Raw genomic sequence first — 25,981 nt, forward strand, 5'->3', positions numbered from 1 at the left:
TCCTCGGGGCGGGGCCTCCTCCCGCCGCCACGGCCGTGCCGCTGCTGGCCCCGCCCCTATATAAGGGCGGCCTGAGGGCGGCCCCGACCGCGGCCGTCGCGTCTCCCGCAGCCGACCCGCGCCCGGGCACCATGGCAGGTCAGTGTGCGCCCGCCCGCTCGCGCTGCCCTTCGCGAGGGCCGGGGCCGCGCTCGCGGAGCTGCCCCGCGCTCCGGGCCGCGGGATGGCGGCGGCCGCGGCTATTTTTATCTTTTTATCCCGCCGTGCCGGCGGCGAGCGGAGTCCGGCTGGGGGGGCAGGGGCTGCCCGCGGGGGGGGGAGTCGTCCCGCCGGGCGCTTTCAGAGGACGCGCGCTCTGCCCGCTCTCTCCGCGCCCACCTCGACGCTCTGCCCCAGGTTCCGACCCCTCACGGGAGGGATGGAGCCGGCGCCGTGGGGAGCAGGATGGGCCGGAGAGGCCACTGTAGGGCTACAGCGTCTCACAGGGGAAAACCCAGCCCTCTCGAGACGCCGCAGAGATTTCTCTGATTTTGATACTTTGCAGTGAGTAGATCCTTACCGGCTCTCCACGTACCTGTTGCTTCTTCCGTGTGTTTTTTTTTGTTTGTTTGGTTTTTTTTTTTGTTTGGTTTGGTTTGGTTTGGTTTTCCCCCCCCCGATTTTCATCTGAAGTTGTCAGCAGAGTCGGTTTCATTTTCAGGTCTGGAAGCCTGCAGGAATTCTGTCCCCCGATAAGATGCTCCCGTCTCTCTAGGAATCCCGTGCTCAAAAAAAAACCAAAACAAAACAAAAACAAATCAAAACAAAAAAAAACACCCACAACAACAACAAAACATCAAAACAAACAAAAAAACCCCACCAACCCAGATATATTAGCACCTAACTCGGAGAACAGGAGGAAAGGCAAGCACCTGTGAACTCTGGCTATGCCTACAAAAAATCTTCCAGGGGAATTTTTAAATGATCTGGGCCAAGCACTCCAGTAACCTCCTGCATACCATCAAATAAAAGATCACGTCTAGCTCAGACTTCCAGGATGCTTGTGGGTGTGTAAGGGCTAGCATAAAAACTCTAGCAAAGAGATATTATAGCCTGTGAACTCGGGCAGCCAAAGAGGTCTCTGAAGTAGCATGGTTTTGTCTGGGTAAGTCAATTAGGAAGCTGTGCCACAGCCTCTCATTCTGCGTGGTTTTGAAGATATACTGTCACACATACTGTGAGTTCATTGTGTTTTGGGCCTAACAGTGGCTGCTGTGTAAACATAAGAGTCTGTGGAGAAAGCGTTTACAGAGAAGGGGAAAAGGATGAGAAGGGAGACCCACACAGCTGAAATACCTGTTGTTTAGATAGAATGAACTGGTCTTTTGCAAATATAACTTCCATAATAAGCACCAACTGATCTTGCCTAAATTGTAGCATGGGCTCATGTACTTAAAAATGTACATAGTAGAATATATAGAACATGGTTTATTCAAAACCTTGGAAAGTTATGCTGACTTAGGTGATCTCCAAGTTGGCAAAATTCACCTCCTGTCAAGCAGTTGTAAAGTTTCCTCCTAGACTTGGGATGCAGTGGGGGGGGGGGCTTCTTAGCCTTCACTCCATCATTAAATTGACTTTATTTCTCTAAAGACCTTTGTGAGTGAATATTCAGTTTCAAGATGAGGTTGGAGTAGAAGTATACCTGCTAACAGATCAATGAAGAAAAGACCTGTCTTTCAGTGACAAGATCACTTTAAGAATTAGTCTCAAACTGCTGGGAAAAAAAAACAAAAACAAAAACAAAAACAACAAACCAACATTCAGATGAATGTTGGGCACAATCCCACTTTGTCTGCACTGGATTTTTGGTGAGCTGCCTGAGAGCATAGTGACAGACTTCCATGTATTGAATAGCAACATGCAAATTACCTAGTGAAAAACCCTGTCCTGTTAAGAGGATGTTCATACAACTTAAAATGTTACACACTTGCCCTTTTAAAGAAACAAAGTTGTTCCGCAGACTTGCTGAATATGGACTAGTACAAATAGGCAGCTAAAAGTGAATTGAAACAAAATATCTTTACTCCTGGCATTATAGAAGCTTTTTGATCTTTGTGATTGACCACTATAATCTAAATCCCTTGGGACTAGTTGGTTTTGCTGCTAAGCAAAATAGAAGGTTTTGTAGCTGGTCTATAGATCTTGCATACCAGGTTTGCAGAGCTTATTATGGTACATGATTGTCTGTTGTCAACTGTTAAGGGGGTATTAAATTAAAAAGATATCAATGATGACTGCCTCGTGAACTTAGGAGTTGTGCCAAACAACAATTTTTCTGAAAGGAGTCTGTCCTTTAATCTTTCTACTAGGCTTGATAGTAAGCCTTTAAGTGTCCAGAACTCTCACTCTGATCTAACCTTGTTAACACCTTCTGTAAAGAAAAGAATTCAAAGTTGCTAAAATATCAATACTCTTGAAATTCTTAGGAAGAAACTGTTTGGCTGATAGAGTGAAAGATGGATTGGTAGAAAAGAGCATGCTTTGTAAAGTGATATAACTTTGAAAAGAGGTCTACATGAAAATAGTTAACAGTGAACTGAAAAACTTTTGTAAATTATTTGTTGCTTTTGTCAGTCCCACTCTGGCAGTTTAAAGCGACATGAAAGAATGCAAAACTTCTATAATATGGCTTCAATAAGTACTGTATGGCAAAACAATCTGTCTTCAGCTATATTTAAGATACAGCTGGAGCAGAAGATTATAGTACTTCTTTTTGCTCAGAGTAAAAATTGTTCCTGCAGTTTTAAATTCCTTTTGTATTACTAGTTACTTCCCATTTAAATCTTGCATTCTTGTGACAGAGCTGTGAGCATGGATTGCAGAACAACTGATCTGAAAAATCCTGAGCTAGCAAAACTTAAAACTGTTGTCTAAGATACAATTCAATGCTTACTTTCATTTGAAAATTAAATGCAAGTTTTACACTGCTTTAGCTTTGGGGTTGAGAGCTGAACACAGAGAAACTCTACAAAACCTTACTAACTTTAGGCTAAAAGCAAGCCCACAGACTCCAAACACTTTTAACATAATAGCATATGAGCGGCCAAAGTAAGGCTCTTTAGAATTTTGAATTGTCTCTACATCTGGCATGACTTATTTAACCTGTGGGCAAATTTGAACTGGTGTTCTCTTGCAGCAGTCTGGATTTTGTGGGTCATTTTACTGCATTTTGCCGTGTGTCAAGTTACCAATAGCAAGTAATCTGCTTCACTGCATCACGTAGAAAGGCCTTATAGGAAAAGTTAAAGGGCACGTCTTAGAGATCTCACAGCACGACTACCTAACAGTACTAGGTTTCTAATGTATCTGCGTCAGAATGAAGTAGTGGATCATGCTAACTTGACTAAGTTCATTTCTTCCAGACCAGTCTTTTGTGACTCTAGCCACAAATGACTCATATGTGAAAGGAGCACTGGTACTTGGTTCATCCTTGCAACGGTACAGAACAACAAGGAAGCTGACTGCACTCATTACTCCTCAGGTCTCAGATCTTATGAGGTAAGTCACTTACATACTTCAGACTGCAACAGTTCCTGCTGATGTGCAGGTTGAAAAGTGGAAGTTAAATTCCTTAACAGTAACCTTTCAAAACTCTGGAAGCTAAGCAACTAATTTCAGCAGAACTCATCAATACTATCTGGAGTTCTGTAAGTTCTTCAGACATGAAACTGTTTGTTTTGGTGTGGTTTTTTTTCCTTCCCAAATATGAGTTAAACAAATAGTCTGCATTTAGAGCTCTAAACCATGATTTGATATTTCCTCTGGATTTTTACTCTTTCATAGTCTTAGAATTGTCCAACAATGTGATATTGCCTATGCATTTGTTAATGCTGTGTGTATGCATGTGGAGGTGGGAGCAGGGAATTGGTATTTATTCATTTTGCAGAAGTATTCCCGATTGAGATAATGTAACACAAGCTCTCTTGAAATCTAGCAGACACTTCAAATTTTATCATGGGAGAAGAAAGTGAGCAGAACTAAAGTAGCACCTGAATCAGCAGCTGAACAGAGGCATCTAACAAGGTCACCACAGTACATCAAATGAAATTAATAGGCAACTGCTTCCTACAGCCTTCTTAGAATAGTGTCACTATGGAGTGGACTGGATTCTCTTTCCACATGTAAGAGGGTAAAAAAAGCAAACAATGAAACACTTAATAACTATGGAAAACTATGGGAACTACAGATGATAGGTCAAGATTCTCTGCATAGGGAAGCAATTCTGAAAAGAGTTATCAATATATAGACACAATAGAGAGGTAAGTCAACAAAAAAAATGCAGCGACTCTCCCTGGGGTCTCCTGGCAGCTAAATAGTCATATCAGTATTAAGATGTTGCATATAGGAACATTCATTACAGCTACTAGGTGAGTGTGCTCTTCTAAGATGAACCCTAAATATACCTATGTGCTAGTGCAAGCCAGCTAATACTGTGTCCTTAGGCCAGTGATACCTATGTACCTAGTGGTGTAATTGGAACTTGCATTTCTCACCCTGTCTGTGCTAACAAAGTATGCCTGAAGTTCAGAAGCATTGTCCATACCAAACTGTCAGTATAAAGATTGCTTTGCAAGGCAGAGTTCCAAAACCCATTTACAAGCTTTGTGGTTCAAATTGTACTGGTAACTGCTGAGCATTCAAGATACGCTGTAGAACAGTAAGACTTTACTGATGTTTACTAATGTTCAGGCTGTTTTAAGCAGCATGAACACCTTAATCTCTCAAAGTAATGGTAATGCTATATTGATGGTAAAGCAACAGTTGGACATCTGCCAAAAAATTTCACTACACTGCCTGAAAGTTTGTCCTCTTTAGCGAATATGATACTCGCTCAAAGCATTTCTGTACCCACAGCCATGACTAAGTCAGTCTTGAAAAGACTTTATGAGATAAAGATATATATATATTTTGAGACATCTGACTCGGCCTAGTCAGATGTCACAAATCCAGAACAGTGCAAGTATTGCATAAAATCTTGTCTCAGCTGTTTGGGATTCAGCTACTGTCCTGCTCAAGCTAGTCTGACAGCTTCCCATTTCCTAATTGCCTGCTCAGAGTAGACTGTTAAGTTGACAGAAGTCAGTGTCTGGATTTAAAAAAAAAGCTTTGTGGAAAGTTTGCACTACATAGCTATGACTTACCAGACTTGATAGCAATGCCAAGTAAAACTCTGTGGAAGAAAAACAGCACCCAAGAGTCTTCTCTGTTTACCAATATGTGCATGTCACAAACTTTGTGGCAGACAGGTGTACCTGTGCATTCCAACATATGCAGTGAACTCTTACTTCTTTGCAACAAGAAATGTTGCCAGGTTCCCGTCATTCCACTTCTCTTTACAGAATTTGTCACGTGGTCTGTTGTTGGAGTAACACTAGAACTAAATCTTGCCAATTGACTCTTCCCCAGGAGAGTGCTGGAAAAAGTCTTTGATGAAGTCATATTGGTAAATGTCTTGGATAGTGGGGATTCAGCACACTTGGCACTAATGAAAAGACCTGAGTTGGGCGTCACGCTAACAAAGCTTCACTGTTGGGAACTGACACAGTTTTCAAAATGTGTTTTCATGGATGCAGACACAATGGTAAGTAGCTGCGTCTCATGGTACCTCTTGAAGACCTAGTAACAGAGTTGTTGGATGTTTTTCTGTGGTTTTTTTTTTAAGAATAGGGGTTAAAGAAGCCTTTTACTAGATGGACAGTAAGAGTGTGTGTACCTTTTAAACTAAACTAACTGTCATGAAGTCTGTAGGGACTATTTCTGTAAAGTATTGTCTTCTGTAAGATGAACACTGATACAAGAACTTTCTTCATGTCTTAATGTTGATATCAAAGTCCATTAAAACATGATACCACAATTCCTAACCTAAAAGCTTTTTTTTAAACTCCTTTTCAATTAGGTTTTGACAAATATAGATGAGCTTTTTGAGAGAGAAGAGTTGTCTGCAGCACCAGATCCAGGCTGGCCCGACTGTTTTAATTCAGGAGTTTTTGTTTACCGACCATCCATTGAAACATACAGTCAGCTGTTACAGTTTGCCACAGAGAAAGGCAGCTTTGATGGTATGTATTAATTTGTAGTTCAGTGTAAGTTAGACCAAAATGGTGACAGCCGTTGGGATGGCTCAGTAACTATATACATCTCACGGGGACTCAGTATGATGGAATTGTCTATGTAACTATGCAAAAATTGTATCCTTCTCAGAAATAGAGGCTATCATTACAATATGTAGTAAAACTACTTTTTTCAGACTTCATGAAATAAAAACTGAGTTTGGTCTCCAGACTAACAAGCGCAGAATCATATAACAAGATGTCTCAGAGCCTGTCTATATAACACTCCTGCTGAAGTCTGAATTAGGGCAGCTAGATGCCGCTTTCATTGTCTGCTTTGCCACAAATGCGTGCAGTCTGAAGAAAAGCCTAGTATGTAAAACAATCTGAGCAAGAGAAACTCCTGTATTTAACTCCAAGTTAAATACACTTGCTGCCCCTTAGGTTCTCTTACGATGGATAAAAGTTCTTCAGAAGTGCTTTCCTTCCTTTATGGATTGAGAGGCAAGTCAGAGGTTTGATATTACTGGACTGAGTCTCCAGGCTGTTTCTCACTCTGCAATCTGAATGTATGCTGACAGCTGTAACAGGATATCTAGAAATTATATTTGTCAGTGTACTGTGTGTACATCTAAGTTTATGCCCAGCATCTAGATACTTCAGCTGCACAAAGCAAATCCTGCTCAAACAGCACTGATGGTATAAACCTTAATACTGTCCTAAATCGAATCATAGGCCAATAAAAACCTTTTCCTGAATCAGCAGAGACCGAGTGCTTGAGGAAACAAAGATTAAAATGAAACATTGTCTACTAACTAAGCTATCCCTTTACCTACTCTTTAGTAATGCTACTTCTCTGAATGCAGTGATAGGTGAAAGAATACAGCAAGCGAAAGTTGGAGGACTTCCTTCAATCTCCTTGAAAGAGGAATTATTACCATTTAAAGACTAATCGTATTCATTGTGATGAAGAATGAATGGATATAGATAAATGGGTTTTTACTTCTCAGACGCTACTTATGAGCTAGTCTGCTCTGGCCTGAATGGTGTTTGTTTTGTTTTGTTTTGCTAATCTACTACTGAGATACCAAACAACTTCAGACTCACTTAACCTTGTAACAAACTCTACTTGCAAACTAAGAGGTCACCCCTCTGAACACAGATTGTTGTCCTCATTTAGTGGTTAGTCAGGAGCCTTTTAGTGCAGAACTAGGAACACCTATTGTCTGTTAAGGAATTTGATGGAGTTTTACTAGAGTTGTCACTAAGATTACGCGTGCTTTTCGTATCAGATCAGTGTGGAGGTAGATGCATCTGGGACTGCAGGTCTAACAAGCCACTAACACCCTAACTCTGTCAGTGAGATGATGTTGGTCATGCATCTGTAAGCATAAGTAATAAAACCAATTGTTGCCATTTGATCTTCTCAGCTACAGTTTTCCTGAAGGTGAACAGTGCTCAGTTGTACTGTTCTATTGTGGGGATTTTTTGCTGCCTTACACAGATTGAACTTAAGGCGTGAAAGAAAAAGAATGGCAGAGTTCGTGAGCAGCTTCCTATCTTTTAACAAAAGTAACCCCATACATACTATTTCGTTCTCTGCATTTTTGGAATATTCAAAGGCTGCAAGGTTTACAGGGTTGTTTACAAATAGAACTCTAGTGCTCTGTGCCAGACTTCTACAGGACATGATAACTGCATTACCAACTCTTACTTAGTAAGGTGGCTGAAAAAGATCCTCGAACAGCTGTCTGATGCTCGTAGCCTATTAATGCTCTCTCTTTTAGGTGCAGATCAGGGGTTATTAAACACCTTCTTCAGCAGCTGGGCAACAACAGACATGAGCAAACATCTACCGTTTATTTATAATTTGAGCAGCACTTCTGTATATTCCTACCTTCCAGCATTTAAAGCGTAAGTTGAAAACTTTAAGAAGACTTTCAGAGCTTACATATTCTTAATTTCTTGTAACAGAATGAAGAGGCATGATGTGAGCTTACACAGGTTTTCTAGGAGATTGTTCCTGTCACTCAAAATATCAAAATTTCTTCTCTTAAAAAAAAAAAAAGGTTGAATTGATGAAAATCAAATGAATCATGTCAAGATAAATGCAGAGAGGCAGCTGTATCTGCAGCTTAAATGACTCATCCCTGGTGATAACACTGAAATTGATTTAGAGTAAGAACATTTGACAGGTCACTTGCAAAAGAAGAAAGCACCCTTCTGGTATAGGATACAGTCTAGTACAGTTCTAACCAATGGCAGTAGGCTCTTGAATCAACTTGAGCTGAACTTCAGCATGTCACTGGTGGTATCCTTCCCACTTAGAGAACTTGCCCTTTTTTCACTCCAATTATTTAGGGTATTTAACAACCAGTAGTTACAGTTTCATCTAATCAACCTATACCATTCAAGTAAGTGTGGTGAACAAAGATTTGTATCAAGCTAGAATTCTCTCCTAACAGTCTTTCTAGACCTCTGTCAGTTCCTTAAGTAACACCAAGATGGAACAAAGACTACAGCCAACCACATACCATTGCATGTTTCCTCTGTGACGAAACCTGTATCCTCCCTAGCTGGCAGCATTACTTGGCATGTGAGTAAACTGTATGTCAGAGGCAGGGTCGTTCAAAGTGTTGTAACAATCCAGGAGAAAGGGGGTGGGGGGAAAGAAGGGAAACTGAAGTGTTACACAGAAACTCTTTATCTATTATGAGCTGCAGAAGTTGGAGGCAAGGGAAAGTGCCAAGTGCATAAAAACAGTCTGATCTCTGAATGACATCAGGTTACTAGTGTCTAAAGCAGCAGCTGGCATAAGCAGGGCTTTGCTGGCTCAAGCTCAAACTATGTCTTGTGATCAGAATACTATTTGGAATCTTGTCCTGCTAAAAGTGGAACATTTATTTAAAGAAATATATGCAAGCCTCAGAATGACTAAGTAGCTGGATAGCATTCGATAAACTAACATCTATTGTAGAGTATGCCCCCTTTCCATGGCTGGCTGTTAGTCACATGGTCTTAATTTTACAAATTACTTTGTTGCCACAAAAGACTAATTGGATCTGGGAGCTCCTGACGAAAATTCTCTTCAACTGAATCAATTGGTTAACTGAATTCATCAGACCTTCAAAAATAGAATGCTGGAAGTGCAGCCCTTGTAAGTAACATTCCCTGCTCAATATGTGGAACAAGTTCCCTCGGTTGGATCAGCAGCTACACTCCTGATAATCAGCAGTTGGAATATAGTGAAATTTAAACCTACTGACAGCAATAGCTAAATTTTTTGCAGCTTTGTACAGTGAGACTAGATTTCACAGCAGTCTCAGTAATCCTTTTTCCAAAGGAAAATGCCAATTCATGACAAATGCTCTCTAACTTCAAAACATTGATGAAGGACTTTTCTGGGAGATGTGGAAAGACAGATTAGTTGCTGAGGCCAGTGTGGACATAAAGCTTCCTAACAGTTGAGCTTAAATGTCAAAATAAAGTATTGCAGGTCCAGAACGTACGTAGAAGACAGATGCTGAAAACACTGTATAAGCTTGGCATCTGTTGCTCTGACCGTAAGTGGACAGGATACCACAAGTACACTTCTCCATTTGCAACAAATGTCACATGATACTTCTTATGCATTCTTTTCTCTAACTTAACTTCTCTTGATTTTTGAACAATAAGTTTCTTCATAACAGGGGCAGCCTAAGATGAAGAAAACTCAGGTTGTTTAGTACTGTGACAGCTAATAAAACTAAGGTAGTCCCCTTATGCTAAATCTTGACTTTTGGGATTTAAAGCCCAGTAACTGACCTCTTGAAGACTCTTTTCTTCATGCAAATGAAAAAAATGCAAATACTTGGCCTTTCAGAAACACACCTGTGTTGTCTCCATACATAAAATCTTTAACATCTGAGTCCTGGTTGAAATGATCAGCATCTGCTTAATAAAATGTTAGACAAGCTACTTGATGTTACTCTCCATTACAGTCATGCTATGTTGACAAGAAAGCCTAATGTGATACCAAGTGAAATAGGTGAAATAGTCACTGTTGGCAGAGAGACTAGTATTGCTTGCTCACAAAACTGAATCAAGCTGCAACCTAGTTCTGGAACTGTAGGAGAATGACATGAATGTTGTCTCTTTCAGCATTAAGTTCTTTACTTGAGAAGAGGTGCATCTCTTCTATACTTTTAATGCAGAAGAACATAGTGATAATAGTTGGAGCAAAGCTAGAAGTCCGTATTGAAAATGGAGTTTAAACGGTTTCAAAAAGAAACAAAAACAACCCACTACCAAACTCATGCCCTAAGATTACTTGGGAAGTAAGGGTTGTCTAACAAGACCCTGCTGCACTGCGATCAGGAGTCTTCTGAAATGCCTTGGTTATACAAAGTTATTATTTTGCAGGGACATGGTCTCTTTGCAGCAGAGCCATCCAGTGATCCATTTCTAAAGGGCTATAAGCTGAAAGGGTAACGCTTAACACTGACCCTTCCCCACTTAATACTTGTAATACTTAACTCTGTGGCTTGCTGACTTTGGAGTAGAATCTTTTTCACTTTTAAAACCAGTTCCGATTGCAACGGCTGCTTGAGACTGCTCTCTCCTGAGCTATGGACATCACCCTAAAGACTTGAGTTGTCTGTAAGTATTTAAATAGCCCAGACCACTAGGTTTTGGCTGTATTCTGACTAGTGTAATGTAGAATTCAGTTTGCTTTTTTTGTTGTTGTTGTATTGCAATGCTTTCAGTCCCGATAGGCATTGGCAGTCTGATCATTTAGTATTTAGCCTCCTAAATATATTCATATTTCTGTTTTCTGGACAAATACAGAAATAGCAGGTTACAAAAAGTTATGTGTACCAGTCAAAACTCATTTTCTAGACACATGTACAAACTGACCTCTAAAAATTTTCTGCCCAACAGGTTTGGTGCAAATACTAAGGTGGTGCATTTCCTGGGAAGCACAAAGCCGTGGAACTATACATATGACTCCAGAACAAAAAGCATAAAGCGCAACATGGACGACCCTAAAATAGTTCACCCAGAATTCCTCAACATGTGGTGGGATACTTACATAGCTGATGTTTTACCATTACTAGAACAGCATGGAATTGTTAAAGAAAATACTACAGGGGTAAATATGGTACGTGCTCTAATAATCTTGTATATCCATACCTAAGTATGGATGACAGGTTATTTACATTGCATCAATTTCCCTTCCCTCTGTCCATCTCAAAGCATGGGTGTGGTTTAGTTTGTGGGATGCAGGGTATTTTAGTTTTGTCCTTTTAAGCTTGGAATAAATACTACAAAAGAGAAGCATGCTAGACAGCTCTTGGACATAACTGTATGCTTGCCTAAAACAAACTATGTATGTAGTTACATAGGTTGCACCAGGTCTTATACTGTAGTAACTTCTTTGAGGTAGTAACTTATTTAATGTATACAGAGAAGGGCTTAACTCTTAATGTGTTGCAGCTAATAAGGTTCTCAAGCAGAAGAACCCCAGTTCAGCATGCAAATATGTACGTACAGATCTTGCATGGTGAATCACATTTAGGTAAGCCTAGGATACCTTGAGAATCAATACTTACATCAACAGGCAGTGATGAATGCCAATACTGATTAAAACCAAAGTAATGCTTCTAACTCTAGTTCTCATCCACAGAGTTTAGTAGGCTGCATCTGACTGCAGACTTCTTAGTCTCAGCTTAGTACATGGACCAGTTTAAGTTCTCAGCCTTTCTAAGACCAAAGTTACTGATCTCTTACGATGTGCTTCTCTTGGTAATCTTGCATCTTTCTAACAAACTATTTGCAGCTATCTGGCTTGGTCTATACTCTGGCTTTCTCTTGTGGCTTCTGTAGAGAGGTATGAAGAACTTAAACTTTACTTTTTTTTTCTTTTTATTTTCCCTTGCTAACTTGTATAACTGTGCTTTGCTATTTTGCTAGGAAAGCTGCACAATCCCTACCCACTGGCAATGCTTGCTACTGTGCATGATAATATCTACTTTGTTGGCCCCATTCTATGTCCTGTTGTTTGCTTTAGCTGTACAAAGTATTTCTACATTTTTACTCTGCCTTTCCTTTTAGGCAGAAGTTACAGAGGCAGTGTCCCACGTATCAGTATCGCCAGTATTACCAACTGAATCTTCGGAAGAACGCAAGGAACGGTGGGAACAGGGCCAAGCTGACTATATGGGAGTGGATTCCTTTGACAACATCAAGAAGAAACTTGATACCTACCTTCAGTAGAAGTGCCTGTCTCAAACAGTGATGATGCAAGGACTTGTTCCAGAACTAACAGCTAGAAAGGTATAGATGGTGGTCAGTTACACTTGCTAGTAGCTTGAGGAAAAACTTCTTGGCTGAAGGCCTCTGCAGTGCTACAGATGAAGACTGAGCAAAAGCTAGGAAGCAGAATCCTTGGGCCACCTATTACTGCCCGATTTCCAAGTCTCCCTACTAGATAAATCCAGGTATTTTCAGCCTAAAATTTCTTTTGTTTAGATCAATTGGCTCGACATATTCTTTAAACTGGGTTTGTTACCTCACGTCATTAAGATGATTAGCATTGATTCCTTTGCTTGCTGTTCTAGATGTAAAATCTAATTCATGGGATTGCTCATACACTGGAGTGGTAGCCATTCTGCTTTACCATAAATGTATTAATGACACTGGGATACATACAGTTGTAACAGTAATAGCACTGCTTTGCTCTTCCAGTCACAATTGCACTGAAATTTTGACCAGGTTCTTACGCACAGTGCCTGCGGCATGGCAGAATGCGTTTTTCAGTTCTGTATACTATGGAACTAGTAAACTGAGTTTTATCTGTTCCTTGCAATGTTGCACTTGATACAAAAATAAAAAGTTGTCAAGCATTTCTGTCTTCCCTAAACTCTTGGGCAATTCAAAAAAAGGAGCTCCAAAGCAGTCCAACTAAAATATTCAACAGGTATAAATACCCCTTAAGCTTTGCTCATGCTACTCAAGCTCTCGTAAGCAAACGTCCAGCTTTTAGTTTGTAATTATTTAGAAGTTTACTGGTTTACTAGACAAATTACTTAGTCGCTTTCCAGGGAGCTGTTTAGGGCAAATCCCCATATTAGCTTGCCATAAATACAGGACAGGGCGCTGAAGGAAGTACCTGCTGAAGCTGCTTACATTGAAGTTTGGGAAGAATGCATTTTTCTTTCAAGTGACTAAAGAAACATCATCCCTAATGTAAGCCCTGTATGCTGAACTTAAACACAACTGCGATACTACTTTGGCAAAGAAAGATTACATAGCTGCTTATGTAACTGTACCTACCCTGGTAAGGAAAACTTTCCATGTGTAAAGACAGTAAAAGAAAGTGCTCTTTTTTTGCCACACTCAAGCTACATGTACTTACATGGAAAAGCAGTAAAAATAAAGCATGCTGATGACAGAGATTGGCTGTCATCTGTACTAAGATTTAGATCTATTCTTTAGTCAAAAGTCTAAAGAGAAGAAAATTAGTATTCTTTGACAGCTGTACCTTGTACTAATTCAGAAACACTAAGAAAATATTGCTTCATTATTTCCTTGTAAAGGAGGATTTTGGCTGGAATCTAGTGATGATGCTAAACCTTTAGCCTAGAGATAAAATAAACAACAAGCTCTCACCATTTGCTGGTAAAGCAGAAGACATAATACAAGTGTAAGGGTTGGTCTGTTTTAACTTGTTTTCACTTCTTAATTGGTCTATGATTTAATTGGTCACCATTTAGGAAAAATGCTAAAAGATGAGGTTCAAACTGAAGGAGCTTGTAGCTACTTAAAAGAACATAGTATCTGAACTCCCAGTTGTAACTAGCCCTTTCCTATATGGGTTTTCCTTTTGCTGTGTGTTTTTTCTTTTTCTTTTTTTTTTTCTTTTTCTTTTTAATTATTATTTTGATTTTTGTTTGTTTTGTTTGGTTGTGGGGTTTTTAAATTTTTTTTAACAGATAAATTTGAAGTTGTATGAAAGCAGGAGGGATTACTAGTTACAGTCTGTAATGACAAAAGTATACTTTATCAAACAAATATTGGAGAGTTCTGCATACTCAAAGACTACTCTATGGAAAGTGGTAAAATACTCTTTTTAAGCTAAACAATCTAAATTTTCCTCCCCTTGCCTGTATTCATGCTTGAGAATAGGCACATTACTTCTTTTTAAGCTTAGTTGGAGAGAACCAAGAAAGTATAAAAGTATGATACTTACTACCTGCCTGAAAATTTGGTTTAGCGTGTAAGTTTTGTTACATTAATACAGTAAAATAGGGAGAGATGCTGAATAAGATGAAAACCAGCATGTTTTGGTTTAACAAATACAGTTAGTGAAGAAAATAACTTGTGAAAATAATTCTGTTGTAGCCTCTGTAACTCTTACTATGATCAAGTGCTTACCACAGCCTCAGGAAAGGTATGACATCTATACTAAATTCTATGCAGCTTATTTTCAATAAAATGACCTGTATGTCATTATTTGCCACTATTTCCTTCACAACCCCTGCAGACAGCTTTTGCAGAAAAGCAGAACTCCCTTTTTATTCTTTGCAATAACATCACTTGATACATCAAGCAGTTTTCAACTCTAATCTGAAGGTACTCAAAACGGCACTACACTCTTAACATCATTTTTCAGAAGAATCACAGCACTGCTTAGATTGCAACTCAAATAGTGGAACTTAATTTGCCATTATGAAGCCTATAATCTAAGGTGTTCCTTAAAAGGTGACAACTCAGAGCGACTCTTAAAAGATTAAGAAGCATTTTTCCATATACATCTTTGTTTTCTGTATAGGGTAAAAAAAACCCAAAAAACCAAAAACCCTCAAACAAGCAGACAAAACCCAACCAAGACCAGAATGATAGACTACTAACTCAATCTTTGGAATCAAAAACAATTCCAAAAGCTTACTTCTAGAACATACTGTTCAAACTCCCCAAAGGGGAATGCCAAAAGCCAAGGACTACTTACATATCATGAAAAGCAGAAAAAAAAAAGCCCTAACAGTGAGAACACCAATGTGTTTAACCACCTGCTTACTAAACAGCTTTATCAAATCAGACAGGATTTTTCTGTGCTCAGCTTTTACCTCTTTTCTCTCAGACACATTAATGGCTTTCTTGGGAGAGATCATAAAGCTTAGTACTACCTTTGGTAACTTATATCTGGCCTTGGAACATGGAGGTCATAATCTAATAGAAAAAAAAACAAAAAAAACAAAAAAACAAACCTAGTAATTGTTTTCAGTTGTTTTCATAATCATACCAAGGCATTTTGTAAAATATCAGCATATTTTCACATAAGTAATGATGTAGCTTGACTAGCCATATAAATGGTTCTCTCATCTGTGAAATTTTTACCTGTAATATGGACATTAAAAAAAAAGCCAAATCCCCCTTTCATAATTCCAAGTTATTTTTCCTGCTTTTCTCTAAATATCAAAATCTGAACCAGAAAAACCCAAAGAAAGTTTAACTTACATAAACTCTATGAAAAAAAGGACAAAAAAAACCCCAAACAAACAAACAAACACCCCCAAAACAAACAAACCAACCAACCAATCAACCCCGAAAAAACTAACCCAAAAAAGCCCCACTCAACCCCCAACTTCGATCAGGTTTAGTTCTGTTCTCTTGTTCTTTTTCAGCTCTTCAGTGACAATCAGATACTGGGGTTCGTGCTGTCTTCGTTTGTGTCCCTGTAATTCTTTCTCTAACAGACTCAAAGTACGCCACTCTTCATAGCTAAGGTGCTGGCTCCAAAAACTGCATCAGTTTGTTAGTTTGCTTGTTTATAATTGCTTTCTCAGTTCTTTCATTAGGTCACTTGCTCCAAATAGTAGACATCTTCCCTTAATTTCTCAGTCCTTTTCCATTTCCTATGTTTGCAATTCATCTTATAATCAGCTGGCTGATATTTTCAGACATAAGAGATGAAAGGCTTTACAAGCTTTACAGACTCCATTTCTCTGCTGCCAAGTACACTTCCCAATCTAAACAGGACCTAGATATAGCAATCTCTCCAATTCGAAGTCTGTGCATCACAGTGAAGGGAGCAGAATGTTAGGTAAACATGTATCAGAAGGCGAGAATCAAATGGAGGGAAAGGAACAGACATAAATATTCAACTAATACTCAACTGAGATTCTTCAGTTCTATTTTTTACTCTGTGGTACATGAACAGGTGTAGTTTACCAAATTCTTCCTCCATAAGTCAAGGGGCATGCAGATGAGCATTCCATTAAGACATACGTACAGAAGTGCAAACATGCCATTTTTCCACTACAAGAGGAAAAGCAGTACAGGAAAACTGTTATAAAGCTGGCAGCTATAAAATAATTTTTTTGTTTTAATTTATTTTGCAAGGACTAACTCATTCACTGACATGAGTGGATTAGATTCTACTTTGCATATAGCATGGTCTTATTGTTCAAAGTGTCTGTTGAAATTACTAGATAGCATGCTGTCAATACATGCCTATGATTCTAGCATTTTATCCAAAGAAACTTTACTTTTACAAAAATCATTGGAGTTCTGTTAAGTAAAATATTAAAAGAAAGTGCTTTACAAATTTAAGTATTTCCTTTTTACTAACTCCTGGGAAGTAATCATCAGAGGAACTCCCTCCTGCACCTGGGTATTATTCAGAACTAGTAAAAATTATTTTAAAATTTTGAATTAAATACCATCTTTGAACACAGCCTGCAAAAGTAAGAATTTCTTATGAAGTGTCACTGACCACCTTTTCTGAAACAATTGGTCCAGATGATCTGTTTGTTTATCAGACAATACTAAGATAGAAACATGAAATTAATTCATTTATAGATGGTTTTGTCTAAAGGAGAAGACACATTATTTACCTTTTATTACTTTTTCACCTCTAAAATGAGATGAAATGCTTGCAGGTTAGAATGCATGAATATGCATTTTGGTTTTGAGGGGTTTTTTTGTGCTCTTAACTATTATACTAACAATCAACTGTTTGAAGAAATGAACACTGGAAAAATTTCAGGTATTTCTGTGCTTCTTAAATTAAGATTTATGCAAAAATTAGTCTTTATAATTTATCTGAAGCATTTATATTTTAAGCACAAAGACAGCAAAACTGAAAATTAGCATGGGACATGTAACTTGAAGAGAAGTATTATCCAAAATATTAAATATGTTATTTATGAAAAATACCACAGAATCAAGCTATAAATCAATCAGAGCCTTAATTTTGTTAAATATTTTTTGTTTTATTTCCCTTGCTGAATGCTTTTTGGTAGCAAAGGCTCCTGCTCCAAGTTCCCTTTTCTTGTTCTCAATTTTCAGGATATTTTCCTCTACTGAATCCTTCACAATAAACCAAAATACAAAAGAAGGGGGGAAAAAAAGGAAAAAAAAAAAAAAAAAAAAAAGAAATCCCAAAAAAAACCCCAAAGCACTGAAATGGAGATGTTATATTTCTCTAAATAAAAGTTTAGGATGAGATGATTAGGTATTCCAGAAAAAAATTCTAGGGAGCTAAGTATCCTAAGTACAGTTACATTATTTAGCTATTACTTTGTAAACACAGAGAAAAAGGTTGTAAAGCAGTTGGAGGAAAAGATAAGGTATTTTAATTTTTTTGGTGCTTTTTTTGTTTTAAACATTTATGGAAGGATATCTATCTCTTCTTTGCTACTTTTATTAGAAGAGTACCTGGCTTCAATTTTCCAAATATTATTTTTGTGGTGGAATATTAACGAGGCAGGCTAGCTGCTCTTCCACAGCTAAACAAGCTGCTGCTATGACAATGACAAAAATGTTCTACGTACCTTCAAGATAATGAACTGTAATAGCCAGGCTACCCAACAGCTATACTATCCCATTTGAGTCACTTCAAATAGCTCAACGGAGATATTTAATTTCTAATATTAAAATCTTACAATCAAAGCACACTTTAACAGTCACTCCACAATTTAGTTTTACTGGTAAGACTGTGATAGCCCAATTATTTTTAAAATACCATAAAGCTTATTGGAAAATAATTATTTAATCATAACCAGAAAACTGTTAGGATCATCTTTCAAATCACCCTAGTAATAGCAGCATTATGCTTCTGACCCAGCATGTAACACCTGTCAGAACACTGGTGTTCTGCAGTGGGATTTCAAGCTATTAGCAGCAGCAATGAACAAGTTAAATAACCTCCCTTCAAAACATAGTAGTATGCACATGGCATCACAAAACAGACACTGTGCCATCACCTCTTGAACAAATATTGCCTGCAGAGGAATTACTCCCTGCCTAATGTCTTACTCTTTAAGTATCCGGCTATAAAGAAAGCTTTGAGAATTTCTGTTTATATGTTCATAACAAGCAGGAACTTCAGGTAAATGCTTTAAAAACAAAAATTGTCAGGAGTCTAGGAGACATCAAAACAATCCTGTTATTTTAATTCTGAAACAAACACTGCATATACTAACTGACTCAGTACCTGATGGCAAAATCTAAATCAACTGGACACAGGCTGTTATGTAAGAGTAAACTAGACTGTTAAGAAAGCCCATGTGTGCTTTCATTAGTATATACAATAATCATCATGTTAGGTAAGTAAGAAATTTTGCTGGACACAAAACAATAACGTAGCTGTTACTACTTATACTACTCTGGATTTAATATTAAATGTAAAGATCTGTGAAATGCCAAGTCTGTGCTCTGCATTTTCCCAGCATGTTTTATCTATGTAGAGGTACAGTACTATTAGTTCTCAGAGAATAGATCTTTAAATCTACATCAACTGTAATAATGTTCTGTCTCTGATAAGCAAGTCTTGTGCAATGGGCTCGCCTTGTCATGTCACCCACATGCTGCAAGTTGTCTAAGAATTTTTCTTAATGACTTGTTTTAGATTCTAAGAACCTCTGATGCCTACGCACACTCAGAGACATCAAGCTGCAAGATAAAAGCCAAACAAGTGTTGTTTCTCCAATCTGTGTAGTAAGCAAAAGAGGAACAAATTATGTATTTGTCACTTCAAGATGAACATTCCTGGGAAGCTATGTATGGCAAACTGTTCCATTATTAAGCTCACTGTATAAGAACAACATGCTGTCTGGAGGAAAGGCCTAGCTCAAACATGCAGAAGTATGTTCCAATGTTCCATTCTATTTTTGGTGTAGTCAAGAATTACTGAAGTGCACTACTTTCACTCTTCTCTCATCAGTCCAGCACAGGAAAAGTGAATTGCAGTACTTCTATACCTTTCTGCAGTATCTCCTACAAAGGATACTGTGTTTTACATTGGAAAATATTTTAAAACCTGAGCCTTAGAGAAATATCTGTATACTTGTGATACTCTCACATTAAAGGTTCATATTTCTTCCTGAAGGCGAGAATTCTGCATCTATGATTGTATTTAAACAAATAAACAATTTTAAAAGGAGGGAGGGAGGGAGGGAGGGAGGGAGGGAGGGAGGGAGGGAGGGAGAGAGTAATCTATGGTTGGATAAATATTCCTCCCTTGCACTGTGGCAGTACACCTCTCAGAGAAGGAACGCAGATTTCCAAGGTACATTTCTATAATAAGTCCATAGAGTTTGAAAAACTGGTTACTACACTGGTATTTCCGCTTCTTAAATCCTATTGTTGCTGCTAGTACACTTCAAGGAATGCTAATGCATGAATGAATCTCATTAGGCACTGATTATTCAAAAGTGAGATCATAAAGGATCATGTGAACCCACTGCTCCTCCATCAAACACGAGCAGCCACCCACTGTCACATCCCTAGAAGATGCTAGGGAAACAAATGAAGAAAAGTCCCATTTGTCTTTTAAACAGATACTCATCAGTGTCATTCTTTCTCAGGCGGGCCTTTTTTCCGCCTCTTAGGAAAGCACCAAAGAAGCTTCACCTAGGTTAGGCCGTATCATTATGAACCACCTTTTACTCACGGGATCTATTAAAAACACTAGGAAAGCTGCTGTCACATTTAATCCAACTCCACCCACTTTCAGAGACAAAAGCATTAAGGACCCTGCTTGGTTGCTTTGGAAACAACAAATTGCTTCCATTCTTTTCTTCTGTGCCATTGACCCATCCAAATGAGTAAGGGCAAACCCTGATTCTTTAAAGAGAAAATAAAAATGTTCAATTTAACAATCTATTTTCAGTGACAACAGGAAATAAATACACCAAAATTCTGACCTCTGCTTTGAAATCCATATTTAAATTTCTGTTTTCTTCGTGAGATCTTTCTAAAACACTATAAAAGCACATGTTTATTAAAAATAACATCAGTTCTACTGACTTCAAACAGTTTTCTTTCAGTGACATGAAGGCTGTGAACTGAGAAACAACCAGACATTTAGCAGCTGGACTTATACCTCCACAGTTCTACTAAAGCATGTATAAGAGTGTTTATCTGAAATCAAATAAAGTATTTATTTGAAATGAAAGGAACTTATTCTGACTTGTCTAGAGTCCATTCCTACGGATGGCTTTGATAAAGTTCATATCAATTGAGAGAAAATCCCTGTTCAGTAATACCTTTTAAATGAACTAATCTTGAATTCTGTGGGTAGGCTTTCTTCTAATTTCCTTAGGAAACTAGGGGTTCAACATTTTTAATAGTCACAAACTACAGGTGTAGAGTGCTGTAGTAAGAGTGCTTTGGGAAGGAGGATTAACAACCCATTCTTCAGACATACTTCATATTGTCAAAAGTTTGCAAGCCCCTTATCTCCAGGGTATATGGAAATAGGAACAAAGTAGTGGAACTTCAAAGAACAAGGCTTAAGCAATGGACAACCCCAAGGCAAGTGATCTACCATAGCAACACTCAAGTGAGAAAGGCTTCCCCCAGAAATACTGAGGCAAATAAGGAATGCAAGACAAGGCTAGTTATGACACGGGATAAGGAGGCACCAGAAGCTCTCTTGGAACCAATATGAGAACAAAAGGAACAAGGACTTGGATCTGAGGCAGAACACTGCTAGTTTTCTCAGTAAGGTTCAGCTATGATGACGTAAAGAACCACTAACTAGAGAATAAAAGTAACTGCACCAGCTTAAAAAAAAAAGAATAAAAATCTTGATTTATTCTAGAGCATAATGTCTGGAATTAGTTCTTAGGTCTCCACAAAAAGATTTTTAGGGAATACATTTGTAACCAGCATTTGAAAGAACAATTTTTTCATTAAAAAGTTAAAAACTTAATGTTTCAGAAAAGCAATTTCAAAATGAAAAGATCCAAGTATGAGCCGGAAGATACAAATTCTGGCAGCAAATGAGAGTGAGGCAAAGAAGAATGATGTGGCAGACCTTGAGAAACAAGTCCACAAAATAAAATAACAATATTGCAATGTTTTTTCCTGATGAGTGTTGTATTGAACATATGCCCATTTAGTTTTCCTCTCTACAGCAGAATACATATTATTTAAATAAGACTTAAGAAAGAAGGACTTATTTAGATTTTGTTTCCAAAAGTAAATTACGAATTGAATAAGTTTCAGGAATTACAGAACTGCTTTATCTTCGGAAACTGAAAAAGGCAAAGCTCTTAACCAAAAGTTTTATTCAATTAACACACATCTATGTACCAAACAATGACCAGCACAAATTACAACTGGCGTTCCTTTTGTCTTGTTTCCCTGCTGCAAAATTTGTTTGTGAAATTTGATTTCAGTATGCATTTTCTTCTGTGCTGGCTAGACACGCTGGACAGACTTCTAAATTATAACTTGAAGTATGTTATCCGTATGTATAATATGTTCAGTATATTTACATAATTATAAAATATGCGCTTCAAAGCCATAATGAAAGCTAAATAAAACACAATATAACGCACCTTTGAGCTAGATATCCACTCCTGATCAGGCTTCTTTCCATTATTGGAGTCTATTTCCTCTTCTAAGGGACCATTCCACCAAGTTGTCTACTTGAAGCTCCTTCCTACAGAGACGGCATTTGGCTGTGCAAAAGCCCAACAACATTAAAAGACATGTATTAAATCTAGTTATTTATAGTGAATGCTAAATACCACCTTTACAAAGCACCTTTTATGCATTTATTATATTCATGTTCATGTTAAAAAATCCTCAAGAATCCATTCTTGTAACACACTTTGTCATTTCTGATGTGAGTTAAAATATTTTATTTACAAGAAGATAAACACACAATAACATAAACACTGCACATTTTATAAACACTCAGCCTTCCTTAAAAGTAAAGTGGTCTTCTTTCCGAGCATATTTATATTGAAATAAGTAGCTCAAGGTTTTAAAGCAAGGATGTATTTGGGCTATGAGAGTAAGCTAATTTAAAATATGAGAAAAATAAACCATCTTTTAAAGACAATATCTTTCTTAGCTGCAAACAAAAGAATGACCTTTTAGCCTTTTTCTTCAAAGCCTGCACAGAAATAATAGCAGTCTGATGAAATATGCTTTGTCAGGACCAGACACAGGGTATCTCCTCTTTTTTCCCAACAGACACATGAAATGAGACATAATTTAACACCAAAAGCCTTTTTCTCTGAAGTACATTCTAGATAAAGCAAAATTTATGCAATAGCACTTTCATAGGACTACTCAGAAAAATTTAATAATAGACCGTGTGCACTGTACAAAGGGACAACTTTGTGAAGCAAAAGCGACAGACATGAAGAACTTCTGCCTAATGGAGCAACCCTTTAAAATTAGCTAACTCTGTTTACACAGAAATCTGGCCACAGAACCAAGGCATCTTTAGAGAGGCTACAAAGCAGGCCTCACAAAGCACATGAATACTGGGGACTGCTAATCTGGAATGAATCGCTAGCCAATTAAAGAGACTGGCAGTCACAGTCTGATACATTACTTTATTGCAGCAATAAAGTCTCCTTTCAAGAGGCAGACTCTTTAACACAAAAAAATTTGAAGTGACAGTTTTCCAAACATAGTGAATGCCATTCCTGATTTGGCAGTAAACCAAAAATCCTCCAGTGACAAGAAAAAAAAAAAAAAAAAAAAATTCTATTAAATCTGAAAAAAGGTTTCTGGAAAAAAGCCTTCCTAACAGTGCTCATAAAGGCTTTTTTTTTTTTTTTTTTTTTTTTTTTTTTTTTTTTTTTTAATAAAAAGCTCACATCTTTCTGCATTCCTTCTCCACTTCAGTACTATAGTTAGTACTGTAATTACAGTACAGTAATTATAAACACAAAAGTCAGCTGAACATTGCCAACACAGACACTGAAGACGTACGGTAAAATCATATGAAAATGACAAAAAACCAAAAGAAGTCTCACAATGAACAGCTAGAAGAAGAAAAAGTGTTTGAATGCATATCTGTCAAGCTTTTATAAGAATGCAGTTGATACACAAAGACATTAGATTACTATAGAGATCTTAAAGCTTTATTGTGGCCTCTGCATAAGATCTTTACTTACTTGAACAACTTTAAATTTAGACTCAGACTGAAATGAAGGTAGTATTAACTCTCAAGCTGTAAACTACCAAGAAGTTTTTTCAATTTCAGTAAACGCTTTTGGGTTAACATTACAAAGACAAAGTGATTTCCAAATTTGTAATACCATGACAGACCAAACTTTTCACTCCGAAGTTTTACTTTGCAGCTTCACACCTCATTTCTCACTGACGATTTAATGCTGTCATTTGCATTAATAATGGAAACCATTACCTTGCCTGGAAGAATCCTGCTTGAATCCAAGCTGCTTTTGGGAGACGGTATTGCAGTTTGTTGGTCTCCTTTGTTTTCAAGGTGATCCCTAAAGTACTTTCCCTGTTATTTACTATGAGAGAATTGCATTGTAACCGTTCAGGCACAGAGCAGCTGTGATGCTCAGATGCAGTACTAGTACAAATACCTATAACGTGGAAACAGTGAATTCTCCAACTTTGGGATTTAGGTGCATGTCAGAATTTTGACTAAAAGCTGCAAAAATTTCCTTGGCAATTGATTGAAATCAGGAATCATTTTGAAGGTAAGAAAGCTTATTCACTCACTGTTTTAGAAACTTATGGCAGTTCAAAAGAGCAGAATCCACACCCACCTCCATGAAAGCAGTGCAGTTTATTTCTCTGCATGTTACAAGCACCAGAAGGTTCAGTGGGGGCACTGACTGCTACAGACACTAAGAACCTCTGCACTGGAAAAAGGCCTCTATAAGTGCTCTTTCCTCCACTAATTTCCCTCAAATTTCTCAGAAACTAGAGAGTGGGATAGCTACATCAGAATTTTGTGTATCTGGCAAATGAACAATGTCAGTCCAGAGGCCAGACAGACCACACTTCCCACTTGCGTCTTCTCATGTCGACTGACTATGCACAAGCAGGGACTAACTTGTTGTTCCTAATAAAGAACACCACACAGGTTGGTGCTAACATTTGCAGCTCTATTCTGGCTGAGAGGGAGTCAGAACAACTCCCAAGAGTAAGTGGAGCAGCACTGGATGGTGAGACTACCATGCCATTATATTGCCTCAGAAAGAAAAGGGCAAACAAAAAGTAGAAGTATATCTTAGAAGCACACAAGAAAAATAAATACTATGGTTTTCAAAAGAGCAATCCAAGTATACTCATCCACAAGCTTTTTCTGGATAGAGCCCAGAGAAGGGACATAAAGATGGCCCTTTAGCAAGACAGCTATTTCACTGTCAAAGTTTATCAGCTTGGAAAAAGGAGTGTAGATATGATTTTAATTCAACAGTCAACCTCCAATACACAGTTTTGCTCTCTCTTAAGCATAATAATATATATGAGCATCACCTACAAGCAGCCAAGAGGCACCCAGCCATATGGAAGCATACAATGCTGCACATTTTTACCCCTGGAAAAAGTAAGGTAAGAACTACAGAACAAGCTTTTAAAAATACTGACGGACCTTACCACTGCTCAGCTTGGCAGCTGCTCTCTCCATAGATTAACTCCAGGCCAAATGTTTTTACAAGACAGATGATAACTAGGTTTACACTCTTCACAATTTAAACGAACAATAGCTAGACGGCCCTCTGGTGATAGCAGTTCATTGCTTTTGAATAGCTATTACAATTACTTTTAAACATAGAAAAATCAACCCGTTTATTTCTGAGGACTTCAAAAATGCACGTTTTACAAAATATGTGTGCACAGTGTGTTATCACAGGAAGAGTCAGTGATTTCAAGCAGACTGTGCATTCCTCATCTGAACGAGAGCTCAGAACCAACTTAATTTTACTCAGTAATGTCTCACGCAATTCTTCAGGAGTTTTATAATTTGCAAATATAGAACCACACTCAAACCCAGAGATTTCCATACAGGAAACATTCTGATGTCTCATGCTTCAAAACAGTTCCATTGATCAAAATGCAATCAGAACACTTGATGCACAATGAAGAATATAGCCTACAGTACATAAAAACACAAGCTGCCCCATAAAATACAGAAAATACTGGCCTACCATTTCAAAATATATTAAGAGTAATCCTACTTGGAAAAACAGTAATTAGAACTTAAAGTACCTCAACCGTATGCTCAGTGATAACAAGTATGCAATACAACACTTAAAGGGAATAAGCAATTTTCATGTTCCAGCAGCAAGAATACTATGGATGTGACACTATTTATAGTTAAGATTGCTTTATATTTTAAGTAAAGAAATTCAAACCATACTTAGTAAATAATTAAGTTCTAAAGAATTACTAAACAATTTTCAAATAATTTTTCCATCCTATATTCTTCAGGAAAATAAACAACCACCTTCTAAAAAAGGTTCTGACGACACGTCTCGTTTCCCGCCTCGAGCGGACAGCACGCGCAGGCCCCGCCGCGCGACCGCTCAGGCCCCGCCCCCGGACACGCCCCTGTCTTGGGGCAGTCCTCCCCGCCACCGGGAGAGGAGCGCCCTCAGCCAATCAGAGGCCTTCCCTCG

General features: G+C 38.1%; 2 protein-coding genes across 2 annotated transcripts; one reads left to right on the forward strand and one right to left on the reverse strand.

The window, feature by feature from the left end:
• The first annotated feature begins 61 nt into the window (after positions 1 to 61).
• Positions 62 to 12,949, forward strand: GYG1 (glycogenin 1). Its single transcript, XM_083868748.1, has 7 exons — positions 62 to 138; positions 3,405 to 3,540; positions 5,449 to 5,623; positions 5,939 to 6,101; positions 7,880 to 8,006; positions 11,013 to 11,232; positions 12,186 to 12,949. Exons 1-7 carry the CDS (start codon positions 132 to 134, stop codon positions 12,345 to 12,347), a joined length of 990 nt encoding a protein of 329 aa, XP_083724874.1. The 5' UTR covers positions 62 to 131; the 3' UTR covers positions 12,348 to 12,949.
• A 1,773-nt stretch (positions 12,950 to 14,722) lies between these two features.
• Positions 14,723 to 25,390, reverse strand: HLTF (helicase like transcription factor; the record flags this gene model as incomplete). Its single annotated transcript, XM_083868229.1, is given in 8 exon segments — positions 14,723 to 17,456; positions 18,169 to 18,237; positions 19,975 to 20,199; positions 20,381 to 20,458; positions 20,460 to 20,498; positions 21,923 to 21,991; positions 21,993 to 22,045; positions 25,126 to 25,390. Coding segments are annotated over 8 exon segments (951 nt in total). The 3' UTR covers positions 14,723 to 17,303.
• Positions 25,391 to 25,981: the final 591 nt, after the last annotated feature.

Source organism: Zosterops lateralis (assembly GCF_965231275.1).
Source record: "Zosterops lateralis genome assembly, chromosome: 10".
NCBI classification, from domain to species: domain Eukaryota; kingdom Metazoa; phylum Chordata; class Aves; order Passeriformes; family Zosteropidae; genus Zosterops; species Zosterops lateralis.

Excerpts from the sequence above, each read along its gene's own strand:
- GYG1 (XM_083868748.1), top strand. Across the intron at positions 5,624-5,938 it reads TCATGGATGCAGACACAATG|GTTTTGACAAATATAGATGA; the intron begins GTAAGTAGCTGC and ends CTTTTCAATTAG. Across the intron at positions 8,007-11,012 it reads TACCTTCCAGCATTTAAAGC|GTTTGGTGCAAATACTAAGG; the intron begins GTAAGTTGAAAA and ends TCTGCCCAACAG.